Source organism: Phyllopteryx taeniolatus, chromosome 10, assembly GCF_024500385.1.
Source record: "Phyllopteryx taeniolatus isolate TA_2022b chromosome 10, UOR_Ptae_1.2, whole genome shotgun sequence".
NCBI lineage: Eukaryota > Metazoa > Chordata > Actinopteri > Syngnathiformes > Syngnathidae > Phyllopteryx > Phyllopteryx taeniolatus.
The window spans coordinates 14,933,235-14,954,258 of NC_084511.1; the positions used below are offsets into that span (position 1 = coordinate 14,933,235).

The 21,024-nt window shown below is 40.4% G+C and overlaps 1 protein-coding gene and 1 long non-coding RNA gene across 2 annotated transcripts; one reads left to right on the forward strand and one right to left on the reverse strand.

The window, feature by feature from the left end:
* Positions 1–5,441: 5,441 nt before the first annotated feature.
* si:dkey-27i16.2 (regulator of cell cycle RGCC-like) lies at positions 5,442–11,897 on the forward strand. Its single transcript, XM_061788308.1, has 5 exons — positions 5,442–5,600; positions 6,833–6,997; positions 8,480–8,560; positions 9,097–9,159; positions 11,310–11,897. Exons 1-5 carry the CDS (start codon positions 5,579–5,581, stop codon positions 11,315–11,317), a joined length of 339 nt encoding a protein of 112 aa, XP_061644292.1. The 5' UTR covers positions 5,442–5,578; the 3' UTR covers positions 11,318–11,897.
* A 6,146-nt stretch (positions 11,898–18,043) lies between these two features.
* On the reverse strand, positions 18,044–20,020 carry LOC133485033 (uncharacterized). Its single transcript, XR_009790579.1, has 2 exons — positions 19,814–20,020; positions 18,044–18,779 (listed from the first exon to the last, which is right to left on the reverse strand). It is a non-coding gene; the product is annotated as an uncharacterized LOC133485033 (long non-coding RNA).
* Positions 20,021–21,024: the final 1,004 nt, after the last annotated feature.

The following is a 21,024-nucleotide window of genomic DNA, read 5'->3' on the forward strand; positions in this document are numbered from 1 at the left end:
TAAAGAGTCTGCGTATCAACAGGATACGGTGCGGCCGACACAACCTGGACTGAAGAGATGATCGTGAACTTCAGGAAGCATCCTTTTCAACAGCTGCCCCTCACGCTGTCCAACTGCCATGTGCGAACTGTCGAGACCTTCAAGTTCCTGGGAATTACAGTCTCTCAGGACATGAAGTGGGAGGCCAATATATACCGCAGAAGATATACCGTATTTTCACAACCATAAGGCACACTTAAAAGTCTAATGGTTGTTGTGATGAGCACTGCGCTTGACTTGGATTCCCTGTTTCTGATTTTGATTCTGATCTAGGGAAAAGGACATAGAAGGTAGACCTGTGCCATGGTCTAATATGTTAATATGTCTTTGTTCAGCTTGTATACACTGTCTGCATCTTGAGCAGTGTTTTTTTCCCCCCTCAAACTGTTTATGCATTCTCTGTGGCGTTTTTATAACACTTTATGACATGTTTGGATGTAAATGATGTCAAATGCTTCAGATAATTGTCGGCGCACTACCAGGTAAAATAAGATGTTCACCTTCCATCGCAATGTCTTTGAGGTGGAAAGCAGATATTTATCATTTTCAGAGCTCAAAGTTAAAAAGAAAACATTCAAAGGGAGCGTCTTGAAAGCTGCTGTCAATCAAATTCTAAAACTCCAGACAGGTGTGGGCTGGTTCTCTGCTCCACGGTACTCCTGCTTTGATGCAGTGCTTTGGATGCAATAGTTATCACTGGCTCCTGGTTTGTATTTTGTAGAATATATGACACCTGAGTATATGGTGGAAGGCAGTGATTGCTGCTGGCTAACCATTACAACAACAAAAGCTTGTCAGTGTTGGAATTGTGGATGTTGTGTATTGGTCTGATGTGCCCAGTGAGGCTATTAAGGCTAAAGATCTTTTTGGCTCGCACGGAGATTCTAAGAATCCGGGAGTATATCTGTGTCTGTGGCGCTGTCCTGAAACACCAATATGTTGTGTGGTGTATCTCAGTAGATAAAAAACTTGTGCAAAAGCAGTTGTCATTAAGATCTGTCACTGTGATTATTATAGTTGCTGAAGTACTTAAAGTGACCACCAGTGACATAGTGTATATGTAACGAAGGCCATCCGGTGGGGTCCTCACCTGGGAACCCACATGACCAACATACCCTGGGTTGAAAGCTGAGTGCACTAACCGCTGAGCTAAAATTCCCAGTTAACTCAGTGGCCAGCACCCTCTTTAAATTCACTCCCACTGACGGCTGTTGAATTCAAATATCCATGTTAACATGGAGGACTGGCAGTGAATGAGTTAAGCATTCCGAGGAGTGATGTTTGACTAACATACACTCGTCCCCTGAAAACCAGTCCCAATCGGGCTCACGGCACCAATGTAACAAAAGTCATCAGTCAAACCCGTGTGACTCACGTACCCCGATTTGAACTTTGAATGCACTAAAAGCCTGGGCCGCCAGCTCAGCGGCCAGCAACCTCTTTAAACATTCCGAGGAGTAAGTTTTGACTAATGTAGATTTGCACAGTGCAAGCTGGCATCCATTTCACATAATAATAAAGTACCGTGATTTCTCATGTATAATGCGCATTTTTTCTCCCCAAAAATGGTCAAAAGTCAATAGTGCGCATTATACATAGGTATAGCGGAAAATGAAAACAACTTTCACATTTTATAAATGTATGCCGCCATCTAGAGGTTATGAAAAAGTTGTACACTTTCGTTCCGATATGCCACCGCCACCAAGAGGTTATGAGAAAGGTGTACACTTTCATTCTAACATGCCACTGCCACCTAGAGGTTATGAAAAAGGTGTAGCCTACACTTTAATTCCAATATGACAGGGGTACGTATGACTGCATATATGTACTGTTGTACTCATAGGTTTATATACCCTGGCAGAATTTGTAAAATATTATTTTTTTAAATACGACTGGTGTGGAGTTTGCATGTTCTCCCCGTGCTTGTGTGGGTTTTCTCCGGGCACATCCCAAAAACATGCATTAATTGGAGACTCTAAATTGCCCGTAGGTGTGAATGTGAGTGCGAATGGTTGTTTGTTTGTATGTGCCCTGCGATTGGCTGGCAACCAGTTCAGGGTGTACCCCGACTCCTGCCCGATGACAGCTGGGATAGGCTCCTGCACGCCAGCGACCCTAGTGAGGAGAAGCGGCTCAAAAAATGGATGGATGGATGGATGATGACTGAACACCCACCATCATTAATTTCTTTATGGTTATGTTTTGTTTAATAATAATGTTTTTCTGAAATGCTTGACAGTTTAATTTGAAGCTGTGAATTTCAAACTAAGAGCAAGTCAATAAAAAGGAAGTATTATGTGTTCAAATATATTGCTTAACTGCAGAATAATTCTTTGAAAAAAATAATAAAATACAGATAATATTTCATGTTTTGATTATATGGGTAGAAGCAAAATCATGCATTGTAAAAATGCATTATACATAGGTAGAAGGGTTTTCCAGAATTTTGAGGTCAACTTTGGGGGTGCGTATTATACATGGGTGCACATCATACATGAGAAGTTACGGTACTTGTTTGAAACATAATATTTGAAAAAACACCCCTCTTGCCTGAAAAATGGTTTGTCAAAGTAGTACCTAAAGGGTGGAGCTACACACACTGTAGTCATGTCATTGGTTGACAGAATTGTCTGCTCTGTGAGACAATGGGATTAGGAAGAACACATTCCAAGAAGAACAAAAACAAATGCAGAATCTCCACCATTATTATCTTTTGTTTACTATGTCACATTCCTTTTCTTTGTTACACTGTGTCTTATTTTTATCATGGTGTGATGTCAGACTATTTACATAGATGACTAAACTATCTTCTTCCCAATTACACGCCCCATGGTATAATGACCAACAAGATTAGGATTTCAAAAGTGTGTAGTGTCTTGCTGAATGGAACTGTACTGTAGGCCTATTTGTTGGTGGAAACAATGGCTACTGATGTCTGCAATAACAAGGTAAACTGTGCAAGGTCTTCTGTGGGTCCCATGACATTGTGTAGAATAATGCATCTCTTTTCTTCAGTCACCTTGAGGAAGACTGCTTCACGATCCTTTTCCTGCTCAGTAGTGTAGAAATTCCCTGTGTTTTATCCATACGCAGATATTCGTGAGTCATAAATTGGTTTGGATCTGGAAAATTGAGCCAGCCAAAATACCTCACTCCTTTTCTTCCACGTCTTGTGTCTGGAAGGCTCATGACCAGCAGATTCTTATGAGAGAAGGAACCAGCTGTGAGCAGTATGTGTTATTTCTCCACGATAAAAGAAAAAAGCCTGTGTATTCCATTTTTCTCATGATTTGAAATCCTTTTTGTTTTATTTTCGCCTGACCACCTATTGAAGTTTTCCAAGGTAGAGTTAAGGCTTCAACTTCATGCCTCAGTGCGCAGCTCGTTTTAAAACCTGACATCTGTATAATGAAGGAAATGGGGTGTCCGCCCAACTTAAAGTCATGCAATTACGCTCACCGAACTCTTTTTCAACTGCTCTATCACACCTTAAATACATTCATACTTTTGTAAGGTGCACATGAGGTGATTAACAATACACAGTGATTCTCTCTTGCAGTAATGACATTCCACAAGAAGTTGATATTCACGACATTTCTTCTGGCTTGACTCTTGACTCACTCTTTCAGCCCAGTAAAGAGAAGCTCTATTCCCATTAGGCCACAGGCTACCAGTGTTCCCCAGCAGTGAGGGAACCTGAAGTAATGTGGCAGCAATACATACCTGCACTGCTAAAAATGTCATTTCCATCCATCCATTTTCTGGGCCGCTTCTCCTCACTAGGGTCACGAGCGTGCTGGAGCCTATCCCAGCTATCATCGGGCAGGAGGCGTGGTACACCCCGAACTGGTTGCCAGCCAATCGCAGGGCACATACAAACAAACAACCATTTGCACTCACATTCACACCTACGGGCAATTTAGAGTTGTCAATTAACCTACCATGCATGTTTTTGGGATGTGGGAGGAAACCGGAGTGCCCGGAGAAAACCCACGCAGGCACGGGGAGAACATGCAAACTCCACACAGGCGGGGCCGGGGATTGAACCCCATTCTTCAGAACTGTGAGCCAGACGCTCTAACCAGTCGCTCACCGTGCCGCAAAAATGTCATTTATTACAAGTAATTATCTCAACTCAGTCATTGCTCTAGAAGTAGTTTTTTATGCATATACTGTATTTTCCCACTCTAGATAATACATTAGATAGGATTAATGTGTAAAATTCAGCAGCACAAAATGCATTCAGCGTGTATTTCATTAGTTATTTTGACACCGTTTGACAGGAGGGTTGGAGTAAATTTTCTCAGAGATTGGAATAAGACAAATTAAGCCATTAGATGGTGATGTACAGGAGCAGCAGTTGTGGAAAGACACAAAAAGGAAGAGGTAACTTTCTGCTGTGAGGCCAGTTTCATTGTGCATGTCTTGCTGCACTAAGAAGGTAAATATTGCATACCAGAAACTTTATTTGGGACAATGTATTGTTATCAAATATTAGATCTGTATTAAAAGGCTGCTTTTACGGATAAAGTTGCAGCATTTGCTTATTTTGGACGATGAGAGGGGCATTGACGAGAGTCATTGGTTAAAGATTTGCGCACCCAAGACTGGAGATAAGTCACGAAATCAGCCAAAAGAGATGAACAAAACAGCTTTATTCATCATTAACTATACTATTTATACTGCTCATGTGAAATTGATACAAATATATAGTACTCCCTGAACTGGTTACCAGCTAATCACAAGGTATTATCAATATTTGTATTTAACTATTTTGTTTTCAAGGAAAATAATGTGGTGACCACTGTCAGTGGTGGGGCGGCGCCCTAGTAACCTCTATTGACCAGCTGCTACTGTGTACACCTAAACATCCATCCGGTACAGGGCAAGGGCGCTGACCAGCCGCACAGGTCGCCAACTCAATCAAAGGGCACATCTGCAAACCATCGGTCACACTTACACTCATCAGCACTGAGTGCGAATGAACCCCCGCTGCCTACATGGCAAGTGAACAATTACACCGTCAGTAACCTTTCAAGACTCATCAATATCTCTGTCACAATTAAAGTTCCCAAATTTGAGTTTTTGCTGATCTAGTCATTAGAAAGCATATTTGCAAAAAGGCATTTTTAATTTTCCAATGCATAGTGTTGCCTATTATGGGATATTAGGAACGCATATGCACTGATGATTATAATTTCAGTGTTTAATGTACTATATTACTATCAGTGTTACTAAGCACAGCCTGTATAAGTAAGTGAAAGGAGGAATTCCACAACATTTCATAGGAAAAAACATTTAAGCCTCAGCCTATGTTGCGTAATAGCCCTTTCCTGTATGTCTGACATGTGTGGTTTTCTTTCAAGCTTTTCCTCCCATTTCTTTCCGCTTACAGTAGAAGTCAAGTTTTCCAGCATGTGTCTGGCTCCTCCTCCTCCAATCTCAGCTGTATAAGACAACTACAGTCAGCTCCAGCCAGCACAGAAACGCCTTGATCCCAGCAGTCTGCTCTTTATTTCTTCTCTAGATTTGTGCGACTATGTCCTCAGGAGTGACTTCAGGTGAGTCCAGTATCTATATGAGCCATTAGTTTACAAGTGGTGTACTGATGAGGATCAGATAGCCATTTAAGACGAAAAAACAGCCACCAACAGAAGTGTTCTGAGAGAAGCTGTAAGCTATATTTTGTCTTTTAGAAACCTATTTCTTGCCCAGTCACATCTTATTTAAACTGTGCTACACTTTCACTTTTTGCTCACCTCACATTCTGTTTCATAACAGCTGTAATGTTTCATATTTGACATTTCTACTTTCATTTTAATGTGCACCATAGACACAATTTTTGTCATTCAACAAGTGCTGATTCTCCTCCCCATGATGTGCGCATATATTCAGACTCCAAAGTAATTTGTCAATGTCTTAACTTCAGTGTATTCCACAAGGGACTGTTTTCTCCTTTTAAAGAAAATTGGTAGTTCCCCCCCTCCCATTTTATAGAAATTGCATAAAATTCCATTTAACCACAGCCCACAGCTTACAATTTGGCTTTACTTGAGATATTACGATCAATATCACACTTAACAGTTTGGGTGTTTTATCACCAACGAGATGTTTTATGCCTTACGGGCTGTTTATTCGCCCACCTTCACTTAAAGTATCCTATTACATCGACTTTCAGTATAGGCTGAAGGTTTTATTTGATTTCAATCAAAAATATTTGATTTGGAAAGGTATTTTTTTATTATTGTTTTGTATGCCCCCAACACACCACAGGTGCTTTCTTTAATACAACCCTGCTTATTAACATCCATCCATCCATTTTCCGAGCCGCTTCTCCTCACTAGGGTCGCGGGCGTGCTGGAGCCTCTCCCAGCTGTCATCGGGCAGGAGGCGGGGTACACCCTGAACTGGTTGCCAGCCAATCGCAGGGCACATACAAACAAACAACCATTCACACTCACATTCACACCTACGGGCAATTTAGAGTTTTCAATTAACGTGCATGTTTTTGGGATGTGGGAGGAAACTGGAGTGCCCGGAGAAAACCCACGCAGACACGGGGAGAACATGCAAACTCCACACAGGCGGGGCCGGGGATTGACCCTCGGTCCTCAGAACTGTGAGGCTGACGCTCCAACCAGTCGTTCACCGTGCCGCCGCTTATTAAAATACATATTACCAAATTGTTATGAAATTGGATTTATTTTTATTTTTTTTAAAGTATCCTTTCTCTCAGGCTTTTTCAGTGGGTATATGTAATTTGTCTGAAACTGCTGTGAAATTTTCCAAGTAGACTTAGAGCTGGAGCTGCATGATTTGCTGCAAGAGTTCCAGGATGTGGTGAAGGAGCTGCAGGCCGCCCCTCAAAGCAGCCGCCATGCATACGAGCACGTGCTGCTGGAGGCCAAGAGTCGCACTGCACTGGGAGACGACAGCGAGGTTGAAGACTCTGATTACAGTAAGAAAAATGAACAACCTCTAAAACCCAATATTAGTCTGTGTAGGAAGGAGTATACTCTTTCTTGATAATTCCTCCAAGTTTAGCACTTTTAATTTGCATTATATGAATGGTACCGGCGGCACGGTGGCCGACTGGTTAGAGTGTCAGCCTCACAGTTCTGAGGAGCGGGGTTCAATCCCCGGCCCCGCCTGTGTGGAGTTTGCCTGTTCTCCCCGTGCCTGCGTGGGTTTTCTCCGGGCACTCCGGTTTCCTCCCACATCCCAAAAACATGCACGTTAATTGAAAACTCTAAATTGCCCCTAGGTGTGAATGTGTGCAAATGGTTGTTTGTTTGTATGTGTCCTGCGATTGGCTGGCAAGCAGTTCCGGGTGTACCCCGCCACCTGCCCGATGATAGCTGGGATAGGCTCCAGCACGCCCGTGACCCTAGTGAGGAGAAGCGGCTCAGAAAATGGATGGATGGATGGATGAATGGTACCAGAGGATAACATGCATATATACCTTGAATAATAGTGCCTTTTTACTGCGTGATAGTCATAAGACAAAAGATTGAAGTGCGTCCTTTTGCTCCCTTGTGTGCTCGTTACTATGTGTTTTTGATCTCTAACGTTTCACAATGAAAGCTTTGGACAAAAGCTAAACCTTGGGAGTCATTGGACACGTTTGCCTTTATTTTGTGGCCTACAGCTCTTTACTTGTGTTGAATTGCTTTATTTAGATTTTTCTTGACGGCCACGACTGTATATAAGGTATACCTGAGCAATTTATTGAAATCTAATATAATACAACCCCAATTCCAATGAAGATGGGACGTTGTGTTAAACATACAGAATACAATGATTTTCAAATCATGTTCAACCTATATTTAATTGAATACACTACAAAGACAAGATATTTAATGTTCAAACTGATAAACTTGATTGTTTTTAGCAAATAATCATTAACTTAGAATTTTATGGCTTCATATAATTAATATATATATATATATATATAATATAATATAATAATAATAATATAATGTCATATAATTATGACACGTAATTATTTCTTCCCGCATTTTTTTGTAAAGGTTCAGCCTTGGCGGAGGTCTAGCGATACACTATATGGTCATTATAGAATTGCCAAAACAACTAACCTAACGGTGCCTGACTTTTGTCCAGTATTGTACATGTAAACTTATATCAGTGATCAAAATAATAAAAGGAAATATCTTACATTTAATTTATATTATTAGTACTATTACTACAATAAACTACAAACAACTCAACATATTTAAACACAACATGATATTTATTCAAATGATTATTTCTATTGAAAGCCAATCAATACACTATATGTATAATAGAACCTGTTTCAATATTAGACATTTAGAAAACATTCTATGATTATAAAAATAATACAAAATACTGTATGTACATATATTTGTGTACCTAATGTTGTGTCTAGTGAGTGCAGTCTTGTAATTGTTCTCCCCCGCAGGCAGTGAAGCATCTTTGGGGAACAGTTTGAACGCTAGCGAGGAGGAGCTGCACACAGCAGGCTTAACGCTGCCACCAAAAGGTACTGGAGGCGTCCTTCAGCATGCATATCTCCATCCAGATCGCTGTTGTTCTCGCTGTGATCACTATCACGTTTGGCACATAAAGCTGTGTTTGTTTGTTTTTTTTTTTTTTTTACACAATGCCTATGCTTCTGTGGCCGGGGTGTCTCCTGCAGCGCCTTTTGTGTTGTGTCACAGTACCTCATCTTGTATGCAGCTGTATTTGGCTGCATATGTATGAGGACTGTTACATTTCAATGGAAACAAACAAGGGTGGCCAGGAGGAGCCGATTACTTTGATTCCACATCAGAAAGTTATGCAGACAGAATCCTGTGGGAGGTTCCAAGCTGTCAAGTTTTTTGGATGAACTTTAACTCAGTTTGTAAAATAAAATAGAATATCTTCCTTGTCTAAAAGCAGTTCATCTGATATTCTGTTACTTCACAGCAGATGATTCAATGGAAATACTACAAAAATGAACTGTGCTTCAAAATCTTTCCATTGCCCTGTGTTTTTTTCCCCCTGATTCCTTTTCTCTCTGTCCTCTTTTTGCAGCCAAGCTGGGAGACACAAGAGAGCTGGAGAGCTTTATTGATGTGTTGGACCGGGAACTTGCTGGTGGGTAGTTAAGGAAATTATACCTTCTATCAGTCATTTTTTTTGCTATTCCTCAATGACACACTTAGACACGGAAAGCCACAGTAGTAGTGTGTAAAGCCACATACATAGTGCCATATTCTCTTTGTATCACTGAGTGCTTCTTGTGCACAAACACCACAAGGCTTAATTGATTTACGAATATCACAAATAGTGGGTCCTCAACTGTGTGTTCCCGCTAACAGATTGTGGTGTAATTGGGAACAGGTGTAAATGGGATGGGGACCGGCCTCCTTAAATAGGGGTTTTACACTTTTGGTAGCTGTGATGGTGTTCACCAAGGGAAAATTTGAGAAAGCACCACAAGTGCAAAATGAAATTGGAAGTGATAGAATTATGGAATGGTTTTAGTGGAAGAGGCATAAAAACATATTACTGAGTTACAGAAAAGTAATCTATCGTTCCAATCATTTTGGCGAAGCCAAAGTAACGCATCAAGTGGATGGTAATTTGATGTACTGTGTGTGTCCATCCATAACATTTTGTGTAAAACTTTAGATAGCACACCAGAAAAACACAGTCACATTGCGATGAACCGGCCCCGACACAAGAAAATGCCGTTTTGATATATGACTCCTTGTGACTTGCTCCAACTCAGCCCTTTGATCATTCAGAAGATCCAAAATTGGCTTGCTGAATAGACCGTACGTCTCAATCATTTTTGTTTCTGGCATTTCATCGGAAAAGATCCGTTTTCGCCGTCGCTTCAACTCAACTGTGGTGCCGAGTTACCCCTCCCTTTGGATGCGTTATGTAAAGAAGCAAAATCAGCCACTGCAATTTTGTCTCAGGTTTGATGAATCACATTGTGCATGCCTCTCAATATTCTACACATTCAGGTCGGGAGATGCAAAATTAGTATGCAATTTTGCCCATTTGACAGAAGTAATTCTGGGTGCACCTGGTTTGTAGATCAGCTCTTTGCATGCACAATCAAGTTTGCTCCTGTTGTTGTCGCAATCAGACCAAATGTCTTCACAGGCTCAAGTGGGTTACAGTATAGAGGAACCACAAAATTGCAAGACAATACTCGCATATAATAAAATCATCTGCTTCATGATGCTCATTGACTTGGGGTTAATTCATTATTTTTATCATTATTATATATTTTGAAATCATACCACTGGCCAACACGCAGCACACAGGCCTCTTCGCAGAGTTACGCCAAGCGCAATTCTTGATTTGCATTAGTCATGAAAATAGAGCCCAGGCAATGTTTTAGGTAATATTTTAACATTGTTAGCTGTTGATCAACTACTTGTATAAGCAAGTTTACCACTAAAATAAAGTAGAACTACTCACCCTTTGAAAATTTGTGACAGACACTTAATGGAGCAGGGACAGGAACTTTGGGTGTTTTACAGGTATTGCTGGCCTGTTAGCAGGCAGCATAAGGGCACATAAGAGCTTTGTGGTGGTTGCTTTGTCAGAATATACTGTTTAAGTCATTGACCCTCAACAATGGTGGTTATGAAATAACTTTATAAATTGTGTATCTTTTTCGGCAAAGTTCTGTTGTCATTTTCATTCTAGTCATCAGCCAATATACATGCTGATTACAGTAATTTATATTAAATACATTTTATGTGATTGGCAGGCGACCAGTTCAGGGTGTACCCCGCCCCTTGCCCACAGGTTAGCTGGAATAGGCTCCAGCATACCCGCGGCCCCAATGAAGATAAGCTGTGTAGAAAATGGATGGATACATTTTATTTAAGGAAAATCGAGTCACCACTAAATTTCAAGCATGTTAAGTCAAGTTGTTGCTTGGGTTAGACAAGTCATCATTCAAGTAATTTATTCACAACATATTTTCGCACAGTCTTTGCTGTGTTCAATACTGTGATGGGTGAAAAGGCAGAGGACGTATTTTGTCAATATGCATGTAATCCCAAAAATGAAGGTGATTCTTCTTCTGGTGTGAGCATTAAAGCTTGGCTGCTTCATGACAAGCAGTGTCATCAAAAAGATCATTAATATCACAAATGAATCATTACACCCTTTTATCTTGAAAACGCCCATCTTAGTCCACACAAGTTTGCTTGAGATCTCATATGCCCGTCTCCTAATCTGCCTGCGGAGCATTATGCTCATCTTTTTTTCTTTTGCAGAGATGTGAAGAGCCGCGTTAAGAGGAGGCGAAAACAGGCTGGAGGGGGGCAGCGCGGCTGACTGCCGCCGAGCAGAAGGACGGATCTAAACCAAAGCGCATTCGAGGGAGCGAGCCCTCCTCTCGTTGCTTTAAGGGAAAAGGTTAAAGTCAGAATTAAAAGGGTGTTTCAAAAAAGGCACAAAACCCCCGACGTTGCGTCCTTGTCCACAAGACGAGGAGCCTGCAGCATCGTCTTCAAGATGTGTGACATATTCCCAAATCTAGATAAACCTCCATCTGTCTGACAGAAGAAAGCTGCCTCCAGTCCTCGGAATATGTTTATGCCTCATTTGAAATTCCCAACTGTACTAAACCAGGAAATCGCCCCAATTCCTTTGGCATGCTTTTTAAGGAGGCTTTGTGAAGCAAAACTATGCAGCACTTTAGTTTAACTTTAAGTCCCTACTGAGTAATATAAAAATGTCATTTGTATTATGTTATTTTCACTGTACAGTTCTTGTTATTGCTCTTTTTTTTTTAAATATATATATCAAATGTCATGAAGGTGAATGCATTTAGTTTATAAATAAAGCTCCATTTGGTAGGACTTCTTTCCTTTTTGTGCCCTTTAAGTTGATATAAAAATACATTGGATTTAGTTTCTAATAAAAAGGGTGACATTTGCTGGACACATTTTGTTTTCAACACAAACATTTCAAATGTATACTTGACAAGAAACAACATTCAATATGGCTTCACCTTTGCTGCAGTGTGATTTTTGCTGCGGTGTATTATAACAAAGCAGATGTCTGATGTCTGCTGCACCTCCTCAACCATTCTTCATTGTGTGCACTGTACCTTTGTTTCCTGTATGTGTGTGCTGATGGTGCTTTGAGTTTCACTTCTGCCAACACATCAGGAAAGCCACAAATTTAGTTCAGACACGAGACAGCTTGAAGAGGAAGTGCGTCAAAGGCACTGTGAAACAACAATACACAAATTTTAACTTTGTTCTGCAAGCCAATGTAGGCTGTGACCCCCGCTCTAACGATGGAGACAGAATGTTCTAATGAGATTTTGTAAAAAAATAAAATAAATATCTCTTAGTAGTATAAAAGACACCTTGTTTGGAATGCTGACCTTGGAGGTCGACATTTTGTCCCATAAGAAACAAATAAGACTTAATTAATCCAGTCTATAAAGATACTTAACCACATTGAAAAAAATAAAAAATAAATAAAATACCCTGTGAAGCTCTATTACAACTTTCACATAATAAAATACCTCTTAAAAAGTAACGCATGCCTTTTTTCCCACATAATACTATCATTTTATGAACATTATTTTTGTGTAAGTTAAAAAAAAAAACATTTCACTGTGGCACTAAGTCTTTCGCAAGAGTCAAATTGTCAAAATATTCTTTTATAATTCTACAGGCGTTTTATATAAAATGTTCCAATTATTCATGCGTAAGAAGAAGCGCACCAAGTAATATGAAACATTCATTTATGTATCTTGATACCTGTCACACGAGCATAAAGAGGTGTTAACAACTGTAAAATGCAGCACGAACAAGCGATGAGCAGCTAGCCAGTCGTTGGCTAACTAGTTAGCAGATAATGCTAGCAGCTAACAATAGCAAATTATTCTTCAAATAAATGCTTTTTTCCCCCCAGTTGTATTTATTTAATACACTTTTATTGTACTTATATAATTGCAACATGGTGAACGAGTGGTTATCACGTCTGCCTCACAGTTCTTAGGTTTGGGTTTTCGATTCTTGGCTCCTACCTGTGTGCAGTTTGCATGTTCTCCCTGTGCTTGCGTGGCTTTTCTTCAGGCACTCTGCCTTCCTCACGCACTCCAAAAAACATGCATGTTGGGTTAACGGAAGACTGAAATTTGGCTATAGGTGTGAGTGTGTATGGTTGTATGTCTATAAGATACGTGCCTTGTGACTGACTGGGGACCACGCAGTCCGGGGTGAGTCCTGCCTCTCACCCAAATTCAGCCACAGTAGGCCCCAGCTCACCTGCGACCCTAATGAGGACAAGCACTAGAGAAAATGGATGGATATTCATATACCCTAATTAAATAAAAATCTCTTTCTTATTAACACAATAAGAGATGAACCGGTGAAAAATCATTCGACTAGGAATGTATAGTCCTTTGCTTAAAGTCACAGTGACTAAGCTTTAAGGTTTTTTTCCCCTTCTTAAACGTCGTACGAGAGGTGTCTGCTAAAAGCCGTCACACACATACCTACACACACACACGCTACTTGTTGACATGGCGCCAGTGGCCAAAGGAAGGAGGGCTGCTTATTTAAGATACTCTCCCTCACTGTTTGTCTTATTAACAGCCCTTCGCTTCACGGACTATGCCTCCTCTCTGAACTCTATCCAAATATTTCACCTACACTGAGCGAGAAAGAAGCCAGAGCTGATTTGTAAAGGGATGAAGGAGAGTGTAGCCATGGGGCGAAAAAATATATATACATTATCTTGTTCCTCTTATTCTCATTCTCTTGTTCTTCTTAAACAGCACTAATGTAGCTGCAAATAATCATCATAAAAATGCTCAAGCTTCTTCAAAGCTGCATCTGTTTGTCATTCGCTGTAACTTCCTTTAAGTGTCCAATAAGGATGGAGAGAATTCTGCCCAACCGTAACCTCGCCAAAGGCCGCAGTGTCTCAGGAGGTAGAAGCTGCCCAGCAATTCAATGTAATTCAAATAGAAGGCCTCTTCCAATGACTTAAAATTCAATTGTCTACAAAAAACAATCACCATCCAGGGATCTGTTACAGCCTAGAAGTATTGCATTAGTCAAAAAATGAGACATGACAGAAGTGGTGGAGGTAAATCCTATGATAATGACAACACAATTTTTATTTTGATTAAATACATGACAAAGATTAATACTACAAAATAGAAAACAAGAATAACAATTGTGATACATACATACATACATACAATGAATAGATAAAACACAAACATCCATTTTCTGTACCACTTGTTCTAATCAGGGTTGCAGAAGTCTATCCTAGCTGACTGTGGGCGAGGGGCTGCATACAACCTGCACTGGTGGCCAGTCCATCACAAACAAACAAGGAACCATTTTCAGACATTGACTCCTATGGGCAATTTAGAGTTTTCATGAACCTGTGGGAATGTGGGAGAAAGCCCACGCAATGATGGGGCGAGCAGGGGCCTCAGCCGAGATTTGAACCGGGACCGACTGTGTGGGAGATGTGGTGATCACTCATCCACCATGCTACCATACAAATATGAATACATTGCAAAGTCACGCTGTGTCATCCAGAACATTTAGACAGCAATTTAGTGCATTTGCTATTTCTAAGCTGGTTTACCTTGAGAAAGTAATACAACTATTTTTCTACTATTATGACTGCTACTACTTCTAATATATTATAATTACCAGAGGACATTATTTCAGTACATGTACACAAGAGGGTAAAATACTTAATACTACTTTTGTGACAGTGTTATTTAAAACTGAGCATTATTACGTTAATTAAAGCCAAATGTTTGATACAGCGCTTGTTACTTAATGTCATTAGATTGTGTAAACTGTACCTAATGAGGTGTCCAAGGAGTGTATTGCTGTTAACTGTGAGTCTGTGCTCTTCAGTGGAATCTGATACAGCATATCAGCTTCTGGAATAGCAACACTCTCAGACTGTTTATCTACTAATTATAATGCGTCTTGAATTTGACTGGCAGACACTGAAAGGGAGGTCACTGTGTCAGCCACTCATCTTGTTTGGAGACAGCCTAGAGTAAATGATGAAGGAACTGAGTTCAGTGGATAATTTAAAATGAATTGATGCTATGATGAGACCGGAGACTGCATCTCCAGACACTGAATGCTCCTGAGAGATGAAGATATAATACGTATCATGGTGTAGCCCTCACTCCCTTCACCTGTGGACTCAGGCATCTTGGAAATTAATGTCACACAGACTTAAAATCTGCATGCACGTTGATGGTTAGTTGGAAGCAAGTTAGCAACCTAATGAAGATGTAATTGAGTACAGCAGAGAGGAGACACTTGTTATTATCAGACGTGGAGTAAATGAACTCGAGATATGGCCTGCGCTGTGGGCCAATTGTGGCCGCACAGCACACACGCGACCACACGTGCATTGATTTTCACTGGTGCCTGAGAGGACTCGCATCACTCCTTTGTTGAACCCACAGAAAGTAGCGTGAGGGGTTGAACCAGTAAAACCTGTAAACTTTACTATGGCATCAAAACAAGCTTTTTATGTATTGTGACACAGCAGCAAACACCATGTTCTGATCCACAGCAGAACGAATGGCTAACCTAAGCCACAAACAGCTTGACTGTGGCTTTCACCACAAATAATACTGCATGTTGGATCCCTTGCTATAAAATAGAAAACTATGTCCATGAGAACATAAGGTAATTCATTTCAGTTTTGTCTATGAAGGGAACTTAAATGTCACTCATCATATTCAAGTTTAACCCTACAGCATATCCTGTACAGGGTTGTGGGGAGCCGGAGCCAAATATTAAGTTGATGCATATCTCATAAAACAAAACTATATTAAAATTACTTAATATTGAGGATATTATCACACTACAATAGAAGTGTAGTGGTTAAAGTCGTGCAATGGAAACTTTCACAAAATATAGATGTTTGTAGCTGCCCTAACATACTGTAAATACAGAATCCACCGACGCCACGTCGTTTCCTGTTTGTCTCTCAGACTGTACAGTCTTCATTGTATGCAACAGGAAACTCCTTTCAGGGTAGATCATTCCCAAAGAATATGAGTCACGCGGCCTTCCATGCACTGAAAATGAACCACGTCACAGCTGACTGAATGGGGATTTCACTCCACATTTCCTCTTTGAATTCAAACAGACCATTTACTTGAAATCACTACTGAAACCTTAACACTATTTACAATTGATCTATTTGGCCTTTTACTATCTTGGCTGTAAATTATCTACTAGCCATGATAAACGTTTTTTTTTTAATGTTCTGAATAATCCACATTCTTCTTAGTTCCTGATTACCCATGTTATACAGTACAGTATGTTAAGTATGATACAATGGTGCCTCGAGATATGAGTTTAATTTGATCTTTGACCATGTTTGTAACTCAAAACACAAATATATGCATGCACAAAATAACAAGCACAGATCATCTTTCCTCATTGAAATGAATGAAAGTGCCAATCTGTTCCAGCTGCCCCAAAATACAACACATTTTGTAATGTGTTATTTTAATGAGGAAAAACAGCACACTATAATATTATACATAATAAAAACATACAGTAATGACATAATTAAATAGTTGCGGTTGGATAGTCACCAGTTCAGGGTGTACCCTGCTGCTCGCCCAAAATCAGCTGGGGTTGGTGTGCAACCCCAGTGAGGGTAAGTGATACAAAGAATGGATGGATGGACAGATAATTAAATAGAATGAAAAATAATCAAACATTTTTTGTCAAACTTTCTCATTCATTTCAATGCACGTTGTGCTGCTCCTTCTTGTGTGCGCGCCTTGGTCACCTGGGGCAGTGCAAAAGCCAATTCATACTTTCCTGTTGGATGCAGCAGACAATCATATTGCAGCAGGGTGTGTCCTGCCTAGAACTCAAGTGGGACGCATAATAATGCTATATCTCGTGCTTGTGTTTAGAGATCTGGCGGTATCCACATCTTTATAATTCGAATCCAGATGAATCAAAACTCCTGATGCAAACCAGCAATCATCAGGCCACTCGTTTTTCAAGGCACCATTGTGCAAACATTCCACAGCAAGAACATTATTGAATTTCACTAATATTGTTTTGTGCATCTGATGTACACCCTGAACTGATGGCCAGCCAATCGCAGGGCACATAGAAACAAACAACCATTTGCACTCACATTCACACCTACGGGCAATTTAGAGTCTTCAATCAACCTACCCTGCATGTTTTTGGGATGTGGGAGGAAACCGGAGAAAACCCACGCAGGCACGGGGAGAACATGCAAACTCCACACAGGCGGGGCCGGGATTTGAACCCCGGTCCTCAGAACTGTGAGGCAGATGTGCTAACCAGTCGGTCACTGTGCCGCCTGAGTTAGTGTTATAATAGGTTAAATTAAAGTTAGGATTAGTGGTTAGTGTTGCGTTAGAATTAAGGTTCTACAAACCCCAATCCCAAAGACATTTGTACATTGTGTAAACCATAAATAAAAACAGAATATAATGATTTGTAATTCCTTTTTAACCTATATATCATACATTACTAAGACAAGATATTTACTGCTCAAACTGAACTGAGCTTTTTTTTTGCAAATAGTCTCTCATTTTGAATTTGATGCCTCAAAAACACTCCAAAAAAGATGGGACAGGGGTAACAAAAGACTGGGAACTTTCATGTTGAGGATTGCTTAAAAAGAAAAAAAACAACAACACCCGTTTGGAACATTCCACAGATGAACAGGTTAATTGGAAACAGGTGTCATGATTGTGTATAAAAGGAGCACCCCGAAAGGCTCAGTTGTTCACAAGTAAGGATTTGTGAACAACTGCATGAGCAAACAGTTCAATAGTTTAAGAACATTTCTCAATGCACAATTGCAAGGAATGTAGGTGTTTCATCATCTAAGGTCCATAATATCTTCAAATGTTTTGAGAATCTGGAGAAATCGCTGCACGTGAGCGGCGATGCCAAAAAGCAACATTGAATTGAAAAGGCTTCGCAAATCATTGTATTCTGTTTTTATTTACATTTTACACAATGTCCCAACTTCATTGGACTTGGGGTTTGTAATCACAGGTTACAGTTTTGGTTTGAGGTTGGTGTTTTGTTTAGAGGTTAGGGTTTGTATTATGCAAGTAATTCTTTTGACATAGGGTTTTACTATTGTGTATCAATGCACATTTCGCATGAAAACACAAGAGGATTTAAAGGGATTTAAACCCTAGAATTTATTTTCATTTCTCTATTCTATGTGCCCCCACTAGTCTAAACTAAACATGGTATTCTGATTAATATCAGAACAAATCTTTTCAGTAAACATAATGAGCTGAATTAGTTTATGAAATGATTTCATTCTTTGAGCTCTGCTGCTGTTAGCCAGCCCGCTCGGACCGGAAACAGAAGCGTTCGAGCCGGCTGGGACCGGAAACGGAAGCGTTCTGTGCAGTCTCGACGTGTCAATTGAGAAGCGCAGCTGTTGCGGCGGAGAAGAGGCGGTCAATTTTCAAAATAAAACACATTGACATGCGAATTGCAATACAACAGAAATGATATAAATTGGTCATTCTTTCTCTGCGGCCTGGTAACAAATGCCACACGGCCCGGTACCGGTCCGCGGACCAGTGGTTGGACACCACTGCATTAGTGGACTGCCAAATGACGGTGAACTCCAGCTGATGCAACTCAAAGGAGAGGCAATCTTCAAGAGGCGATGAATGACCAGGTAGTGTAGCCATGAGGCTGCAAGATAATGTTTAGAAATATGAGTGTAGTTAGAGAGAACAATATACCCTCTTACTGTAAAACTTCCCAGGAACATGCACTAAGACAAATGAGGTGTCACACATTGTAGAGGTTTTACAGTACACCATACAGGACAGATAAGAGTGCATAGGGATCAAACGTACTTGTTTCCTACTTTGTTATTTGCCGTTTCTACACACTGGGAGCATACAGGCTTTAGTCCCAGCAGCTTCCGCTTTCTCGAGACCATACATCTTTAAGATCATTATGTAGGAGACATGCAGCTTTAAGCCAGGGACTGGTGGGCCTGCTTATATAGATAGACTATAGAATGCTGTTGTTCTTTACACTTCTATAGAGTATATAAAACAGCCATATTGCTTCTGCTTTTAATGACCTTAACTTGATTGAAAATGTTCACTTTCAGGTCAGCTGAAAAATCAAAGTTTAAACATAATCTAAAATGCTTTATCCAAACAGGTTTTTCTGTGCACAGGATGAAGCATTTTCCAATTTTCACAGAAACCTTTCAAAGAACCCATAAAAAGTGGCACCACAAGGTGCTATCAAATGTGTATACCGTATATAAAGTGCATTATACCCTCATAATCTTTACATTGCTGTTTTGTTCATGCCATGCCTGTTGATTCTTCGCTATGTGGTGCAATGTAGTCCTATGGCCCGAGTTGCCAAGATTTCTGATTTTATGTGTCTGATCAGTGTGAAGGCATGTGCTACCGCTTGCCAGTGCCTAAGACCCAGTACACACACAAAGACCACAGGCCTGTTTTTGTGTTGATTCTGCCTCTTCCCGACCAAGATTATCCTACAAGATTGACTTTAGGTCCCGATTTTAGGGTCGGGGCCGACAATCTTAAATAATGAATGTGTCAATATTTACAACCAAAACTCTTCACGTCAGTGGGCAACACCGACTTCTCCCGAGTCATGACGTCAACAGTGGTGACAGTGGAACAGAATATAGCCAATCAAAGAAGCACCTAAGATTGACGAATACTGAAGCCTCTTACCCGATGTTCATTTATGTAGAAAAGTGGGTTCCCCAGACGGTAAGAAGTATTTTCCAAAGCAAGTCGTTTTTCGAGAACATCAACATTTTACAAGGCTGTTGACTCTGGCAACCTTCGGGAAAATTCGGGAAACATAGGCGTGTATCCGGAAGTGTTTCTTCTTCTTCGGTTTTGTGAGCTCACGTGTGATCACGCAAGACTGTGAGATCGGGAATGCAACGTGTGTGGTCTGCTGTGTTGAGATTCTGGGAGCACACCACACACCTGATGACCAAAACTGTTGAATAAAAAATAAATAAAAAAATGTAAAAGTGGAAAATGTTTCGGTGTGCCATGCCTAAGCAAACATTGCAGCATGATTTTTTTTGTGTTTGTGCAGGATTGTGGATAATAAAACAAAATCAAAAGCAGTGGATTATTTTTTTTTTTAATAAGAGCAGAGGTGCTTCTTTAGGAAAACTTGAAAATATACAACATACTAGGCTTGGAAATAGAAGAAGTGTTCACTTTACTGATTAAGTATGTTTCTACATTGTGTATTTTTTATATTTTAAAATCTATAAATAGAGAAATACAGGAAGTCCTTTGTGACACTGGTCATTGCAACATTGTAAAAGCCATGTGAATCTCAATTTGGGTAAAGAAAGCAGCGGAACACAAAATATGAATCATTGCAAGAAACCATTGGCCATGACTGTAAATAGGCTACGCCAATATTTTTTTTTCTCTGGATGAAAAGCTATATCTTTATTCCGTCATTGGGGAAACACTGACTGACTTTCAGCTTCAGCCGCAATAAAGCCCACCAGGGTCTTCTTTCAACCAGGCCTTGACTGACATCACTTCCAAAAACACTCATTCAGTCAAGTGCAAACTAATCTCCACTGTGGAAGAATCGTCCTCATAAGTGGCCTATTTTTCTGCCTATGGTGATTCTTGTCACAGCAAGTTTGAACTAATTTCTCTCCGCTTTCTGATGGCACAAGAAGTTTGACCCCAATCCCTCTCTTGCTGCAGTTCTTCCCCATTGGGCCAACAGACGTAATGATATATAGCCTCTTCACAGGCACACGCATCCTGCAAAAAAGGGTCCACAGTGGCGACCGGGTCCACCGAGCCAATAGTCCGTGACATCTGCTCTGCTGCTGCAGCATATGGGAGAAGTAAATGGCAAAAACAAGTTGCCCTCCCATGACATTTGCTTCCCTTTG